The sequence below is a fragment of the Catharus ustulatus genome, chromosome 1 (genome assembly GCF_009819885.2).
Source record: "Catharus ustulatus isolate bCatUst1 chromosome 1, bCatUst1.pri.v2, whole genome shotgun sequence".
In the NCBI taxonomy this organism is placed as follows: Eukaryota; Metazoa; Chordata; class Aves; order Passeriformes; family Turdidae; genus Catharus; species Catharus ustulatus.
Window position 1 is genome coordinate 108630940 of NC_046221.1, and position 16043 is coordinate 108646982.

At 37.9% G+C, this 16043-nt stretch overlaps 1 protein-coding gene across 7 annotated transcripts in view; it reads right to left on the reverse strand.

The window, feature by feature from the left end:
* The window catches only part of PTPRM (protein tyrosine phosphatase receptor type M), a 447605-nt gene that overhangs the window by 217170 nt on the left and 214392 nt on the right, over nt 1-16043 (reverse strand). For all 7 annotated transcript variants that reach the window (XM_033068182.2, XM_033068164.2, XM_033068169.2 and 4 more), the window contains one exon: nt 594-902. In XM_033068182.2, coding sequence (XP_032924073.1) covers nt 594-902 — 309 coding nt within the window. The remainder of the gene's footprint in view (nt 1-593; nt 903-16043) is intronic.

Here is a 16043-nt window from a genome sequence, read left to right on the forward strand (position 1 = left end):
ACATTAGCTAATTACATTATTTATTATTTATTATATTTATTACTAATCAAAATAGAATAAGTTTTTTTAAAAAGATATCGGAAACTCCATGTGAGTTGAAAATTATTAAAAGGAAGGGAATATCTGTATATTTCAATGCCTGTATACGGAATATAGTATCTGAAGTATACGGAATATAGTGTCTGAATTAGGAATTAACAGTGTCCATTGGCTAAAAAGCCAAAGACAGAGAAACTGAAACCTGCAAATCAAGACCAAATATTTAATGCAGAGCACATCAGTTGAAGTGGAAGAGCTTCCATGAGGATACTGCTGGCAATCACCTGAAATTTCTTAAAACTGATACTGGAACTTTAGAGAGGCAGAACATAGATCAAGCAGAAGTTACAAGTTTAACAATGAAATGATTCAAGGATTGTGGGACATTATAGGTTATGTGAAAGATCACTCTAACAATGGAGTTTTACTCTATTAAAATTAGTGAGGTTGGTGCAAAATCTGCTACATATTTTAGTGAAAGTAAAACATGCACTTACAGAGAATATTTATGCTATCAGGCCATGTACCACCCCTATATAAGTACAAAAACTCACCATCTTCATCAGTTTGCACTACAAGTTCCTGGCTTTCTTTCCGTCCTTCGGGATTCATCAATACTAATTTGATGCTGACATTTGTGTATGGTGATAGGTTGGTAATTGTGTGCTGGGGATGTGAACTTTCTGTATCCCAGCTGACTTCCTCTCTCACTTGCTCCTGTCCTCCAGCCTGGTAGCGGTAATGGACTGTGAGGTTGTAGCGATGGCAACGCGTGACATTATATCCAAAAGGCTCCCAGCAAATGGTGATCTGTCTGGATTTGATCTCCACAACCTCCAGTCTTCGCGGCCCACGCATCGGATCTGCAAAATTACCAACATCATTCTGGTGTGATTGCTCATTCGGATTGTAATAATGATGGGGGAAGTAAGTTGTACAGTTCTACAAGTATGACAGACAAGCAGAAACAGAAATCCATGGCTTTAGAGAACCACAGTATAATAGAAGTATAGTCTCTGAAAAAGTGGGGGAAAATGGAGAAAAATGAAGAGCAAACAAAACACTAAAAAGTTCTTATGATTCAACTCAAATTGCATGATACAGCTGAAATGACACCTTTTTACCTATCTGCTGCTTGCAAAAAGTAAACATGTCCAATTTCTTTTGAACAATTCTATTAACACTTTCAGAGTAAACTGCACAAAACAAGTATCTAAAAAGAAAATATCATTTCAGAGTAAACTTGCAAATATATGTTGATTTTCTTGCAGGACTGCTTATACAAAGGCTAGATGGTTCTTCAGGTATTTCTTATTCATTTGTTTTTAAGTTAGACTGAATGAAATTACTAAATCTCTATTTGTTCAGGACATTAAGTTAATATTCCAATTTCTTTAAAATAGACCATAGGGTTTCTTTCCACAAAAACATTAGCTGTTAATAGTGCAAATATCTCAGTTTTTTATAGCAGTTTAGCAAAGGTACAAAATAAACAAGATACTCTCCTGCATCTGCTTTTCTAGAGATCTCCCAGTTGTAAAGGAGCCATCAATCAAAGTGACCAAATTTTCTTTAATCGTACTGGTCACAGGAATTAAAATTTCCATCATATTACAGCAGAACCACTGAGCTGACAACCCCCCACATTCCCAAAACTGTCATTAACAAAGCTATTATACATATTTAGCAATAATCTGGGTTTTTTCATTTTTGAGTCCTCAAAAAGATTAAAGACAATGTCAGGTTTTATCCACTGCTTCACTAGTTAAACACTTAGAAGACTTTTAATGAGTTAGAAGACTCTTATTCGTAAACAAATTAATATGCATCTTCCTCCTTTTATGTTTATTAATCAACATGTCTTCACTAGGAATGTTCTAAACAATTTACAGAGGATTTCATCTTTTTACTTTTTAACATAATCCCTGCATGCTTGAAATATTTGTTCAAAGATGTTATTCATCTTAACTCCTTGAAGAAAAGGTGTTAAGAAATTGCTTGTTCTAACATCTACAAAGAAGGATAGTTTTTTTCCCTTTTAAATCATCCAGCCGCTTTTCAAATTTTTTTAAAATTAATTTTCACTGTCAAATAATGTTGATAACCAGTACAGAATATTTGGCAGTTGGTGAAAAAATGCAAAAAACAAACCAAATTCTAATCCTGGTCTCCTTTCTAGTGAGTTGACAGAGAAGTAAAAATGTCCCCACTAAATATAAATTGCTGTTGAGCCCTTTATCTCCTTCCATGCTCAGGCATCCAAGATAAAAATTCTGGCATCTGGGGCATTTGCAACATTCCTATTGCTACAACAATTAAAATTGACATGAAGCAAACCTCAAAGGTTGGCATATGGACTCAATAACTTCCTAAACATTTACTTCTGTGTAATTCAGACATAAACTTCATGGAAAATTAGTCTACCTGTTTTGTTTTTTTAATTACATTTCAGCTTCTAAAAATTTCCTGTTTTAGGTGAGATAATGAATAGCAAAGGACATTTGAGAGGTACTGCGTAACTGTAATTGTATCTGAATGATCTAAATAGAAATAGAAAACCAACAAATTTGAGGTGACCCTGACATACAACATTAAACAACTGAACAAAGCTCCTGGCTGCAAGAATATGGAACAGCCTGCTTAGTTCCACAGTGGGCACATCAGAAAATTCACAAGGGAGCTGAGAAATCATTCTATTAGAGACATAAACCTAATTCATAGCATTTTAAGAAGAAATTGAGTGGCCGTACAAAATATCTGGATCAAAACCTATCCAAGATTTCTGCCCAGGAGGAAGGTATTCTTATGTCATGTTACCTTAATAAAAAGTACAAGTTAGCCCTCTAGTTAGAGCTATGAGAATGACAGATACATTTTCACCTCCAACAGAAGAGACAAGGGAAAAAAGGGTTTAGATTGTAAAAGACAGAGGCAATACAGCTTCCCTTGGTACTCACAGGACAAAGCTCATCAGACAAGGCCAATACCCTGGTTGATTTGGCTCCTGACTTGATTCTGTAACCCACAGCATCAGATAGGTACACAGCTCATGTCTATTTTTCCTACCATTCATTCTGAGATTATGTAATTAATAGGGCACTAATGAACCCTGCCATAAATGAGTATTTTAACAGTGCTACTTTTAACCAGAAAAAAAAAAAAAGCTAAGGTAATAATGGAATTTCAGGATTAAAAAAGCCATGTGGCTCAAAACAGCCCTGAAAAATAGCAGTTAGTGCAACAGATAGAAAACAAAGTTTCCAGTTGATCAATTTAGCAACTAAACTGAAGTTCTCTGGAGGTATCACTGTAGGCGACAGAGGAAATATTTCACAGAATAGAATCACAGAATCATCAAGGTTGGAAAAATTCTTTAACATCATCAAGTCCACCTGTCAATACAGCACTGTCACTGTAACCCCCAAACCACTAAACCACATCACCCAGTGCTAGATCCAGATGCGTCTTAAGCACCTCTAGGGATTGTCACTCCCAACACCTCCCTGGGCAGCCTATTCCAATGCCTGACCACCCTAACTGTGAAAAAAAAAATCTAATTATCTATCTATCTATCTATCTATCTATCTATCTATCTATCTATCTATCTGTCTATCTATCTTTTTATCTATCTTTAATGTATTATGATTCTGAGAGTACAGTAATCACTTCCAATACACCTGAAGGCATATAGGCATATGCTCTTCATCAGGAAGGATGCAGGATACTTGGGGAAAGGTAACTGTTAAGCAGTACTAAAAGAATGACAGCTAATGACTGTGATTTAAAAGGGAAAGCTGAATTAATTACTATGGCATGATGACTTAATTTAGTTGATTTTATTTTCTGCAGGATTTATCACTTTCCTATGGTGAGTTCCCAACTTTAAGTGAAGAAGCAGGCATCCTTCAGAGATGCTGCTTTGTGCTCATGAGACTGGCACTAACTATCCCTGCAAAGTGGAAGGCTGTCACTCCAGCAATGGTCTGTTGCTATCTTGCACTGGGTAAGGTAAGTGATAGCTACACAGAGAAGTGTCATTTCACAGTGCTGATCACAGCTGAAATCACACCTTTTAGAGCAGAAGAATAAGGAGTTTAACACACCACACCGACTGAATTATATACAACATGTGTACTTCATAGCACGAGTGCTATTTGCTGAGCCTTTGCCTCCTCCTTGCTCAGTAAATGCCCACCTGCAGAGGTTACACAGCCACATCTCTCCACACACTGCGTTTTTCTAAGTGAACCGAGCCTCTGCAGCTCCTCGGTACTCCTGCTATTTTCTTATGCCTTACTGGTACAAATCATGAGGCAAATGGGGAAAATGAGGCTGCCCAATTCGTAAGAGAAGAGGTTTTCCTCCCAAAGGAGCACACTGCCTGTCAAGCCTGAAGCTTAGCCAGGTAGTTCTTTACCCATTCCCCTGCTGGTGCCTGCAGCATTTTTCATACTGCTCTCCTTCTGCCAGGTTCAGCAGGGAATCAGGCAGTGAATTCTGACAGTCGCAGCTCTGACCGGAGGGACCAGCAAGCCTGGTTCTAGCCCCTGGCGCTTCAGCATCCCATTTAATCGGTGATCTTGGCTCCTTCTCTGCTCCACTCTGTTTTCTTGAGAATATGGAGCACAGTCTGACAGACAGGATCAATTTCCATTGCAGCTGCAATTCACAGCTCATTTCTCTGGAACTTCACTCTTTACCTTTTACCACAAGTACAATGCTTTTTCAGAAACTCAATTTCAGAATCACAGAGACATTTCGGTGTATTTTTAGCATCCTGTCATTGATCATCAAAACTTGGGTTTAGGATGAAAACTCAGGACTGGAAGTCTTGTCTTTTTATCACAGCCTGCACAGACCTACTGAGTTAAGAACAAGAACATTCCTTAATGGCATTGTGATTTTCTGCCACTCCATGGTACTCCAGTAGCTGCAGACAGCTGGTGTGTGTTAGATACTATTTGGAAGTTATCTAACAATAGGAATGAAGAATTTATTTCTTGTCAAGGCAAACTATTAGTGGAGTGTAGCTATGCAACAACTCTCAGGACTGAAATTTCAGAACAGACTCTACTGTCCTTCCACAGGAAGTACGGGATAGATAGAACAGGAAAATAAACAAATATACAATGAGAACTGAATATTTCAGATATTAACTAAAAACAGTTCTTAAAAATATAATAGTTAATTAATGATAATGAAAAGTAAAGGCTTCACAGATTGCCTAAGCAGTCTTGTTCAAATTACTTAACATCATTTCCATCAATTCCCTCTGAATAAAGTGGGAACCACAGTACTCTAGCATCAGTATCTGGCTGTGTCACACAGGATTTCATGAACACCTGCAAGGAACTTGCAGTGATGGAGCCCACCAACAGGGGAACACAAAACTTGGCTTGTGAGCCACCTGCTATCAAAGCAACAACATTTGGTTTGTTTCTAGAAAACAAATCTTATTTGTATACATCTATAGTCAATGCCTAACACGAATATAGGTAAAATAATCTACTCATTTGGCTTGTCCTCAATTGATTTGAAATCTAATCCACACATGACTACTAACAATTTGAGGTTGTTTACAAACCTGGTAAGACAATTTTGTAAATGATCACATTCAACTGTGATGGTGTGATTTTTACACAGTAATTATTCTTGAACTGAGTTCTTCAGCAACAGACTGAAGTTCAAAAAGAGTTCTTCTTTGCTCCAAATGCCACATGATTTATCTGATCTGATAACAGATCAGAGTTTTTCAAATTCCAGTTTGCCAAAAACTGCAGAATGCAGTTGAGGAAAAAAAACAATAAGCAAGATTTTGGGTGGTGTAATTTCACAATTTTCACACATTTTTATTTCAGTCAGATTTGTTAATACAAAGAACTGCTTTGTAGTTAGGATTAGAGGAAGAAAAGGAACACTTTAACCACATGATTTTTCATACTGTCCATTATTTGGGTTATAAAAGAAAGTATTCAAACAAAGAGAGAGCAAACAAAGAAACAAAGGGACAAATGACTCATGAACAGAATCAAAATCCTAATATGATGATGGTGGTGTGATTGTACTGCTTAGTCCCACTATTTTAAAAGGAAAACAAAAACTAAGCTGCCAGTGTGCACGAAACTGCTGAAGATCCAGAAACAACCTTTGAATCAAGAGTGGCACATTAGAGGTTGGTCATTTTACTCATCTAGGAGCACAGCATGTTCAGGAAACAACCAAAAATGTTAAAAACCAGCAAAGAATAATTGTAAATTTGTGAAACACTGGTGTCATACGAAATCTCTCTACTTCCTGTCATGGAGCACCATAGAAATTGATAGCAACAGCTAAAAAGGTTATTCAGGTAAACACAAAAGACCACAGAAGATACCCAGCATCTCCTGCAAAGATTCCAATTTATTGTATTTAAAATTCTTACTAATACTTCATATTAATAACTAGTAACATTTTCAAAAGAATATTTTTCTACTTCTACTAAACCAGATGCCTCCCACAGAAAAGCAGCACTTCTATTGGTCTTCTAAATGTACTCCCTGACAATTTAAAAAATGTTGGGATGCAAGACCTGCAGATTTTCAGTGCTAATGAAATAAAGAACAATGAGACAGCAAAACTCAAATGGTAGTTACCTGCAATGCCACAGAGGAAGGAATGATCAGGCTTTCAGATAAATATAAAATACATGTTGAAAACTAGACTATGAATGTTTGTGCCAATTCAGGGCAAAATGGCATCTTTCAAATTATATTATTTTTAAAAAGATTTTCTTCCTTTGGATTATATTCTTTCAATTATATTAATTTGTGTTCCATAGTCACAATGCGAGTGAAAGAAGATGAACAGAAGGATGTACATACTCCAAAGTCAGCATAGTAGCTTTGAGCAGTAGCCTGTGGGGATCCTTCTGCACCCTCATTATTGCAGACTTAAGAGCACTGAGGAGCAGGAATAAGAGCCCTGCACACATTTCCCTCTGCACCTTTACTATCATGATCAGCATCCACGGTGTCACAATGGACAGAGAGGTGCCAACAGGACTAGACTGAAGTTAAAAAAACATCTCGGCACACCTGCTGCCACAGATAGTTCTCTTTATCTGGACTAAACCACTTCCCATCATCTGAGAACAGGAGGATTTACATTTAGAGCATGTGCTCACATTCAGCCTCTATTTCCTGGTCAAGATGCCAACAGTCTACCAGGGGAAAGAGAAAAGCCAGCATCTCCCAAAGCATCTCCCAAACTGCTGTGCTGCCAGAAGATTACAGCTAATACCATTCCTTCTTCAGAATGGAACCAGCAAGGCCATGCTTCCACTGATTTTATTATATATCACTGCTACTATGTTCCACTGATTATATATTATATTTCACTGATTTTATGACATACTTTACATATTGTGTAGGTAAACCTTATGTATCTGCATCAGGTATGACAACAGCATGTTCTCCTAGTTTATATCCAAAGAAACTCAGCAGAAACTGAATTACCTGCTGAAGGTTGCAGTTCATCAGTAAAAGCCATGGAATCCTAGTTCTCAGCCTCATTTCTAAGCCATTACAGCACAACTGTGAAATGTGCTTTTTTCCCTCTGTACTTTGTGGCCAAAAGAGGTAAGTTCCAAAATGTGGGAGCTCAGAAAAGAATAAAATACTTGCAGCTCACAGCAACAAAAAGAATAGGACAGGTTTTCATAAGAAGCCAGATTGAATCCTCACTCACTTCAAAAATTCAAATGTGAGATATAATGGAGCTCTACTTTTTCCAGGAAGGATCCTAAATACTAGCATCACATCATCATTAAGAGAACTTTTTAAGCTAAAATATAGGAATTGTTGGGAGAGAACGATAATATCTAGAGAACTATAGAATATTCACAGACAGCAAACTCTAATAAGGATCTAAGGCATCAGTCCACTGCTTACAAGAAGTTTAGCTGTTGCTTGAAACCAGATCAGTATTTGATTTAAGCTTTTACTAATATATTATTACAAGTACTTGACACAGAAACATGAATCAGTGATAAAATCATGCATGAGAAATTTCCTTAATTTTTTATCTCTTCTCCAGTTCATGGCTACACATATTCCATGAGGGCTATGTGTTCAGGCTGACATTCACAGTTTGAAAACATATTGGTCTAATCATCAATAACACCCTTTTAATCATCCATTACATCATTTTAAAGGTAATAACATTTTTAAGTGTTGGTTTCTACACAGTATTTTCTTTCATGAGAGGGGTGATATGAACGCTTCACTTTACAGGTAAATTTAAATCTCTACCCATGTAAATTGAATCTAATATTTCTTTATGTTGTCATTTTATAGGTATACTCTGAATGGTAAATCATTTAAATTCTAACACATTTAAATAAGGTATGAAAGAAAAACATCATTTCATATATTTTTGTCAAATTACCTACATTACATGATTACTCCTCCACAATCAAAATCAGATTTTAGGTATGAATGATACAAACAAGATTACATTCCAAATCTGCAACACAGATTTTAGTTGCTTGTTTAAAATGACATACCTAGCTATTCAGTAATCACTTTATAATAACCCCTTTCATTTCTAAATCTTCTTAGCCATCAGCCACTAGTGAGGGAAATGCTGGCAGTGGTTTTTAGAACTACACATTAGTTTTACATTTCATGACAAGCTAATTCTACAGAGTTTGAAAGACAGACAAGCATGTGCTCTTAAGGTATTCCTTCTTTTGCATGAAGAAAGCACACATCTAACTGAGAAATGAAAAATAAAGAGTGCAGACATATACTTTCCACTTCACACATATGGCAGTAACAATTTATCCCAACTTTACCCCAAGACCTGTCATGAATGTGTAAATCAAGAAGAATTAAAAGGCGGTGACAAATAACTCTCAGAAGAATTACCACAGTAAGGTGGCAAATAAAGTGCCTATTTCTGATAGAAGCTACCTTTGGTAGATCTACCTTTAACAGATGCTGGATCAGAATGATCTTTGAGGAAAACTGAAGTCAAATGAGCCAGGATGCATATGTTGTCCCTCTCAACTGAATCTATCACAGGCATTTAAATTTAACCCTTTGACTGAGTTACCACATGACTGCTTTGCTGTGCCATTATTGTCCTTCTATATCACTTCTCCATCATTTTTAAACACAGCACATCATCATCTGCTGATCTGACACAGACACATTCAGGCAGAGATGCACCTCCACACACCTGTGGCACCCTTCAGAAGCTGGCACAGACCTTCAGACCAATTTATACAGAATGCAGATCAGATGCTGCTCATATTAGAGAAGATGCAGGCAATACAAAGGAAGCTGAAGGCCCGAGGAATTGCTTTTGTGGCCACCTGACATACCTCCTTCACGCATTTATCATGAGACAGAACTGTGTTCAGCGGATGTAAAACCATCAGGTTTCGAGTCAATATATAAACTTTCAGATATATTAAAGAATGGTGCAGGTAGATGGCTCATAATTGAGCATATTCATGAGAACAGACACAATTTGACCACCCACTATAAACAGGGTAAATTATATTAATGTAACACACACTCTCTTATTCACTGCTCAAAAATTGGGAACCCAGGGCAACATAATAAACATTTAGAAGTTATAGTGTGAGGGAAGAATCCATTTTTCTAGCCCATTTCCCTAGGAATAGCTGGAATACATCTAGGGCGTTGCAAGAGGGTAAACCATTCTCTCCATATGCTAATAAAGTACATGTATTTTATGTACTTTATTTTTATATTTCATGTACTTTATGAAGGTGCCCCAATCACCTTCTGATTGTGACTAGTATGGTAAAGCATACACTGTTGCTCTGCTGTGTGACAGATTAGCATGTTCAAACTCCTTACATTTTATGGTACAGCTGCCCGAGTTACCCCTAAAGCAGAGAAAAGATAAACCATTGTGTAAATTAGTGAAGGTTTCAGCTGTTCAATACCTGCCCTGAAAGTAGAAGCCCAGGGACTGTTTATTATGTTGCACAAAAGGATAAATGGGCAAGGCTGTTTCACAGATCAGTCAGAATAAGATGTAGCAGCGTGTTCTGGTTATCACTGTGGGCTATCGCCACTGACAAATAACATTATTTCAGAGCTGTTACGTACAGCAGTGGTAGCTAAATTGGGGATTGAAAACAGAACCTAGATGGAACCCAGATGACAGGACAGCATGGTCATATAAATCTGTGTAGAAGAGAAAATGCCACCAATCAATGTTACTCATCTTAAAAGAGTATTTACCATTCTTTCTAATCTGACATGTGCAATCAACCTTAACCAAATGATGCACAGTGAGATCAGCTCTGACAAATAACTCTCAAATGCATAAACCTGATAAATGAATCAGATTCTCTGTAACAACTGGAAAAGAAACGTTGAGCTTACATACATGTCAGAGGGGAACAGAATATTCTATCTTTCTATTGCACTATTATGTGCTAGCTAATATAAACATGTAAATACACTGCAATTGGTAAGATCATATGTTTAATTTGTGACAAGACTCACTTCCTGAAAGAATCATGTATGTATTTGCCACTCAGACTGGATACATGTCCTCATACTAGGACCATCCTCAGGACATCCAAACCTGAGTAGTTGCTAGCTACTGAGTAATTTGTTTTTTCACCCACAACCTCAAATGTCATCTTTGTCTATTATACTGTCACTAACTAGAACATCTAGCTTCAGTATCAGTTGCAACATTCAACTATACGTAGTACTTTATAAATTCAGGCTTTTGAAAAGTACCTACATTAAGAGGATACACTCTTGATTTATTAGTTGAATATACTCAACCTTTTTTGTCTGCTATATCTAGAAAATACTTCAAGAAATCCCACACATTTCTCCCCCTCTGGTAGATGTCTTTGAATTTTTCTGTGACAGATGAAGTTATTTACCACCAGTCTTCTTTGCTATGCCAATCCCCATAAAAAGCAAACATAAACTATGTTTGCTGATGAAGGGAATTTATATTGTTATACTGAAACATGAAACACAGAAAAAACCAGCCCGTATTGTTTCTGATATATTTTTAGTAAGGAAATAAACTGTGAATGGAGGAGAAAGGAGAATATCTGGGAAAAGGTGGTGTACTGGACGGCAAACTTCTTTTTAAGATTTAACAGAGTCCTAAGATTCCCACAAAAACATATATGGCTAGAAATTTGATATCTGCCTCAATACAGAAATATATGATCTATCAACAAAAAGAATATGGATAAACAAACACAAGCATGGGATAAAGAAGAAAATAAGAAAATAAATATGCTTTTGTGTAATGTGTATCACATATCAGTCAAGCCTGTGTTATTTCCTTTAAACCATGCTTTATTTCCACACATGATCTTGAGCCTGTTTTGTTTCTTTCCTTTCTCTAGTCCTAAAGATTAAACATTTATCAGGACTGCATTTCCCTCTGCTGCCTCCAGCACCCCTTGCTTTAAATACTACACGTCACTTTGCATTTGGCTATGTCCTGCTTCCTTCCCTTCCTCTAAACTTGGTCCTGTCAAATGGATCAAAGGACCTGTGCATTTATGCCAGAACCATAACTGACATGGAAGAGCACAAAGCAGCCATCAAATATTCAGGTAAGCAGAGGTTATGGGAGGTTGCTAAAGTACCTGTGAACATGAGCAAAGGAGAGGGGCCAGGACTAGATTACAGCTTCACTGGTCCAGGACAGGCAGTTGTTTTTCTGGTGAGACAGAACCAGATCCCTCTGCAGAGATCACTCAGGAGCCTTGGATCACACTTTTAACACACAGCTCAAGGAAAACACAGTAAAAGTGCACCACATACAAGATGGTGTGACAAATTACAGAACTGCATATGACAGCAATTAAATAAATCTGAAAACTATCTAATTCTATCACCAATGACTTGGGATTCAAAGTCCATTAAGCATTGTTTTTTTCCAATTGAACTGAATTAATGGAAAATAATTCCTATGCTGTAAAAGGTTATGCACCAAGTAATAAAAAACAAGTACTGTACAGTCACTATTTGTAAGTTACTCTAATTTGAATTTATAAATTGATGACATCTATAATAAATCATGCAGTTTTCTTCCAAGCACAGAAATTTCTCATTGCCAGCTTTGCCCTGTCTTTATCACAATTATGAAACTGAAAAATTCTAGATAGTAACTAGTAGAGTTTGTGAGGTGTTCACAATTTGCTAAGTTTTAATCTTTCAGCATGCTTTTCCTAACAGAACTGGGAAAAGAGTAAAGAGGAAGCAAAAAATCATAAAATCCAAAACTAAAAAAAACCAGAAGCACCTTCAATAGTTCAAAATCAGCAGTTCCTGGAGTTTTAGGTCAATGAATAGCCACAGAGATGTCCTTATTTAAAAATGAAAATAAAGTTTTAAAGCAGTTTAATTTTTGAAAATAGGAAATATTCAGAAAGATATAAACCATACATTTTAAGTATCAAAATTTGCATTTGCATGATGGAAAATATAAGCTCTTATTGTAACTCATAATTGAACCAAATGAGAAGGCGACAATAGAAGAGCTGCTGCTTTTGAAATTGCAGAATGGTGTAGGGGTCGTCTACTATAATCTTGAATTATGATGATGCTTATTTTTGTGTCAGTAATCTACATGCAAATAAAAATGGTTTGTTGGATTTAGTATATACATGCACACAAATTCTAGAAATATTCATATAATGTATAACCAACTTAAACTAGAAATTATTGACTACTGAGCATCTGGTTTATGTTTATTTAAGCCTGCCAGTAGCACAACTGCATTTTAAACTGTTTCTGTTGCAACAAATAATTTCATTGAGTTGTAATAAGGATTCGGAACTCCATTTCCAATAGGTCATCTACAAAACCAGAAAGTAGTCATTAATAAGGTATTCTAGATGTTAACTGATGTTGCTGTACTAGATTATAGAATCACAGAGTTGAAAGGGACCCACAAAGATCATCTAGTCCAGCTCCTGGCCCTGCAGACAACACTCCAAGAGTCACACTGTGTGCCTGAGAGCATTATCCAAATGCTTCCTGAACTCTACCAGGCTTGGTGTTCCCTGGGGAGCCTGTTCCAGTCCCTGCCACCCTCTCTGTGAAGAACTTCTTCCTGATATCCAATCTAAACCTCCCTGCACACAATTTCATGCCATCCCCTCGGTCCTGTCACTGGTCAGCACAGAGCACAGATCAGTGCCTGCCCCTTCTCTTCCCCTCAAGAAGAAGCTGTAACCAAAACTGCACACAGCACTCGAGGTCACCACTGCGGAGCAGGTAGAAACACTCCCATGAGGCTGTCCCGACTGGATCTCAAAGGTAAACCACACAGACAAAACATTAAAAAATGTCACAGAAAGACCAAACAACAAGAGACATGAAGTCCACAAAAGCTTGTTTGCCAGATCCAATCCATCAGCTGAAGTCTGTGTGGATCAGTATTATCCACAGCGGTAAGTTTTAGTGGAAAGATCCCTGTACTGGAGAATTTGAAACCTCAGTGCAATTTCTGACTTACTAGTCAGGTACTTGTCACTGTAAGATCATAGAAATCCCGTTCAATACCTCCAATCTGAATAACTAAATCCTCTGTTTGCAAAGTACTTTAATATTTACAGAACCATCAAATAGAATCATAGAAATGTGCAGTTTGGAAAAGACGTTTAAGATCACTGAGCCCAACCATTAACCAGAGCACTGCCAAACCACTAAACATCACCCCCAAGTGCCACATCTACATGTCTTCCAAGTACAGTAATTTCACGATTATAAGTCACACCTGATTATAAGTCGCACTTTGAGGTGTCAGCAACTTTTCGTTCTTTGTCCATACATAAGCCGCACCTGATTATAAGCCGCACATTACAATACAGAGTGTGATAAAAAGTATCTATTCCATCACCCTCTGTTGAGGGTGGGGGCAGTGATCCTTATCTCCATGGCAGATATTCTGCTAATGGGCCATCCATTGAAACCAGGCAGGGCATTGTTCTTTATCTTTTCACAGCCCATCCTTCCTCCAGCGAGTCATTTTCTGCTAATGGCCCATTGAGTCCCACTGTGGGACTGATAAAATTACTTCATCCCATTGGAAGTTGCTCCAGCCAGGGGAAGGAGCCCGACATTTCTTACCAAAATAAAAACAGAGGTTTTGGGACACTAAGGGAGCCCCTTTCTCCACTGGACTCCAGAGGAAAACCGGATTTCGCCACATCACCACTGGACCTTTAGAGGGAAACTGCACCTTCTACAGGAGCACTGCTTCAACTGAATCACATCTGTCACTGCAGGAGGATGCAGCCACCATTTAATTGAACTGCTACCAACACCCTGCCTGACGGGGTGTCAGGTTGTACTCTGACTTTGTCAGGGTTTGGAGTTTGTTCCTTTGTAGTACTGTATTTCTATTTTGATTTCCCTAGAAAAGAACTGTTATTCCTAATTCCCATATTTTTGCCTGAAAGCCCCTTGATTTCAAAATTATAATAATTTGGAGGGAGGGGGTTTACATTCTCCATTTCAAAGAGAAGTTCCTGCCTTTCTCAGCAGACACCTGTCCTCCAAACTAAAACAGCAACTTTTCGTTCTTTGTCCATATATAAGCCACACCTGATTATAAGCTGCACTTCGGGTTCGGACCAAAATTTTAGTCAAAATGGTACAGCTTATAATCGTGAAATTACTGTACTTCTGGGGATGCGAACTCCATCACTTCCCTAGGCAGCCCTTTCCAAGGCTTGACAATCCTTTCCTCAATTTTTTCTTTTCCTGATACCCAATATAAACCTTCCCTGGAACAATGTGAGGCCATTACCTCTTGTCCAGTCACTTGTTACCTGAGAGGAGGGACTGACACCCCCTCCCCACAAGCTTGTTTCAGGTAAGTGTAAGGAGTGATAATGTCCTCACTAAGCCTCTTTTTTCTGGAGGCTAAATAATGTCAGTTTTCTCAGCTGCTCCTCCTAAAATACGTGCTCTAGACTTCACCAGCTTCACTGGTGTTATATTGGAAGGAGATATTGTACACTATTTTTCAGTATTCTCTGAAAGCTGAAAGAAAAGCAACATGAAGGTTAGGGCACCTCCAGCTATTCCACGGCTGAGGGCATTTACCAACCCATTACAAGTGAGTGATTGTCGCCTTTTGTGCCTCCAATTCTTAACTCCATCCCTGGAACAGGAAGGTGGAGGAGAAGGTGCATCTGGGTTTGGAAAGTCTTGGTGGGGGTACTATACTGGGGAGAACCTTTCCTAAACCATGAGACAGGTGAGCTAGGAGATGGTGTCCTGGGTGCAGCTGCTCAGAGGGGCCATAGGGCAGCCTCTGTGAGGACATGCCAGGCTCCAGCTGGCTCCAGCCAACACACTACAGGACATGGCTCTGAGGATGGGCAATCTCACTGTGCACATTTGTCTTTGTTTCTCACTACTCAAGTCTATTTCAAATCACAAAAAACTGTATTCATTCTTCCTGAGGCAAGTCTGTTTTGTGTCTGATGGATACTGGCAAGAGATCTCCTTCTCTTCACCTTGATCCATGACCTTTTCCATCTTATTTTGTCCCTCATCATGTTGAGGAGGGGCATTGGGAGAGTAAAGTGTTGGGCAGCCAGAGCCAGCCAAGATCAGCCCACCACAAATTAGTTTGGTATTTTGAGAATTTTCATTTACATTCAGGTATAGTGAGTGTTCCCTGAATGAAGAACACAGTATCCAGGCCTCCACAGATAGCAGCCTAAAACAGACAAGAAATTCTGCACTATAGAATTTTTTTGTGTTTAATTTTTGATGAATTCACACTGCATTAAGTATTGGAGTAGAAAGCAATCGTTTTAAATTGTATCAGCACTAGCAGTATGTAACCATGGTAATTAAAACAATATTATTTTTTAAAAATTACAAAAGACTACTCAAGACATATGAAAAGGAAGTATCCAAGAAAGAACATCTTTCTTCCGATAACTACAGCTCGTTAAGTCTGGAAAATTATTAAGACAC